The 2,745-nt window shown below is 39.1% G+C and overlaps 1 protein-coding gene across 1 annotated transcript in view; it reads right to left on the bottom strand.

Annotated features, from left to right (window-relative positions):
- Positions 1-89: 89 nt before the first annotated feature.
- LOC119581854 (polycomb protein Asx-like) overlaps positions 90-2,745 on the bottom strand; it is a gene marked incomplete in the record, with an annotated part of 73,367 nt that continues 70,711 nt past the window's right edge. Inside the window, 1 exon segment of the mRNA XM_037929996.1 lies at positions 90-2,202. Within this exon segment, the coding sequence (XP_037785924.1) occupies positions 1,189-2,202 (1,014 nt within the window).

Genomic DNA, 2,745 nt, shown 5'->3' with positions numbered 1-2,745 from the left:
TACGATAAAGCCAACTCTGCTATGATTATAATGGCAATGATACTGATAATCTGTGGTAATATTCCATAAAGATAAATAAATCCAACAAATGAAAAATATTTTGTGCATTAAAATAAGAAAACTATTTCACAGTCATGACCATGTTAAAAAAAAGTATAAAAAAAACAAACTCACATTGGCAATCAGCTTAGAAAGAATTATCTAGTCCACAAGACCAGACTGGGTTGGTAGGTTGTGTGTTTAATGATGTCTTCATTACCTGTGTTATACAATGCCTGGCCAACCCGCACTGAGAATCACTTTTTTATTCTTTTTTTAACTGAACAGATATTCATTAAGCATAAAGACTGTGCTTAACAGATGTGTCTATCAAGAGTTCAGAGGATACCGACTGTACTTTTATCCTCTTGCTATGTTATGTAACAATAAAAGAAATCATCTCACTAAAAGGGAGCAGCATTAACATACTTTGTGTTTTCAGTGTTGGTAAACCTTTACAATAAACCGAGTACTAAAAAATGATGGGCAATTCTAAACACATTGGTACATCTGTTAAGAAGTCCTTTTAAAAAGTGCACCATCACCATTGTACTGTTATCACAATACATACTTTTCCAAATGCATCAACTGTCTGTTGTCTGTTGTGTGTTTAAATGCTAATCCAAGAGGACTATTTTTCCTTTTTCTTAGAGGTGGTGAGTTCTCACAGAGGACCCACAGCCCCTATTCAATCTGAGTCTTGGAAAACAGTTATCAGAGTAGTTATGATGCATTTACTTTTCTTCCTCCAGTTGTATTCTCCCCAAAAACGACAAACAAAGGCATGAGTGACCGGCTCATCAGTTCCTGAGATATCCATTTCACAATTATCTTTGAGGTTTCATCACTGCCACCAAAATCACTGGTTCTTTTCCACCTTTTGGCAGAGATTTCTAGGTCAAATTATATGTGCATGTTTTTTTTCTCTCTAATATACTGTTTGTCTTACAAATGCCTGCATAGCAAGTCTTATTACATGCCAAATTGTAATCCTAGGCACTAAATTAGTTCAATGTCTAATATGCATCCCTTTCATCATGGAATCATCCCTGAAAACAAATGAGGAAAAAAAATTCCCTTCATTTACCAAAATGAGGTGTAATTGTGTTGACCAATCTGAAAATGAAGTGTAAATATTACACTGTTTTTCTAACGAATAAGGCAGGCTACACACAATCTAGCAGGGCCAATGCAATCATGGTGACAGAAAGCACCACACTTCATGCACATAATCATGGCTTTCATGTTGCATGGACAACCATCCTCATTGTTGTCCCCTTTAATTTGTGGTGGCATTGCATGCATACCTTGGTTTGTTGGGTTGCCCTGCATGTTCATGGAGGCCATGCCATTCATGCCAGGCATTGCATTCATCTGGGCAACATTATTCATTGGCTGCATATTGTTCAGGGTCTGCATGTTATTCATGTGTGGCATGTTGTTCATCATCATGCGCATATTTGGTCTCACAGGCATGCTTGGATGCTGTGACACAATTGGATGTTGTGGATGCTGGTGTTGCACTGATTGTGGGGGCATACTGGGGTTGTTATTGAGATTCTGAAAAGAATTGACAACACTGGAGACTGTTGTGACAGCTGGTACATTTCCTGAGCCAGGGACTGGACCCGAACCAGGACCAGTGCAGTTTGCATTCAACTGCAAAGGAGCTGCACTAGTTGCAGGTGCTAGGCTTTCCACTTGGTTTTCCTGGATGCTCTCTGATGATGTGTCAGAGGACTGAGAGGCCCCAGCCCGTGTTGTGACAAGCTGGTCACTGTCACAGCTACTTACACCTGGACTGGGGTCACCTTCGGATAAAAAATGCTGTCCAGCTGAAGTAAGTATAGTGGCTGGGGAGCCCTGGGCACTGCTTGTTTGCACAACAATGCGTGGGCCCACGCTGGAAGGTCTTGGGGCCAGTGCTACCATGACACCACTCTTATTGGGTGGGGCGCTGGCTGCTCGTGGAGGCTGCTGTGAATCACTGCTAGTTATGCCTTCTCCATTCACATTAGATATGTTCTTTAGTCTTAAAACTTGCAAACTGGAGACCGGTACAGTCTGTACGACAATCTGCTTTCCTCCAGTTGTGGGTCGCAGGATGGTGATTGGCCTGGAGGTGGCTGTTGGAGGAGCCATGCTGCCCTCACAAACCTCGTGCTGAAAAATTTAAAGATTCAATTAGACACACAAAGTTTGATAATTTTGTAAAAAAAATTGTAATAAGTAACTGTTTGCACCCAATTTAAGAAAAAACATAATCAAAATAAAAATCAAGAGATCAGTATATCAGTCTAAATTGGACATATCTAATCAAGCAAAAATAGTAGTTACTTATAAAAATAACCTATATTTTCTGGTTATCACCTCAACATATTGAACAAAACATCACTGTCCTACGTTAGAGAAAAAGAAAGCTTCTAATACACTCAAAACCATTCATTCTAAAAGGGAAGAGTAAAACAATGATCGCTATATAAATACAAATAGTTCATTTACTTATCTGATAAAAAAGTAGCCATAAATAGCAGAGATAAACAAGAACATAGATACAAGAATACATAAATCATGCTCCATAACTGTATCCCTTTGAATATCAATGAATTTGGTCATTCCTTCCCTATACAAGGAACAATATATTAAAACCTGTGATAAGATCACTTTTCTATGTTCTGACAAACATGCACACAGGTGCTGCATGGG

Source organism: Penaeus monodon, chromosome 15 (genome assembly GCF_015228065.2).
Source record: "Penaeus monodon isolate SGIC_2016 chromosome 15, NSTDA_Pmon_1, whole genome shotgun sequence".
NCBI lineage: Eukaryota > Metazoa > Arthropoda > Malacostraca > Decapoda > Penaeidae > Penaeus > Penaeus monodon.
This window is presented reverse-complemented; position numbering and strand designations above follow the sequence as displayed.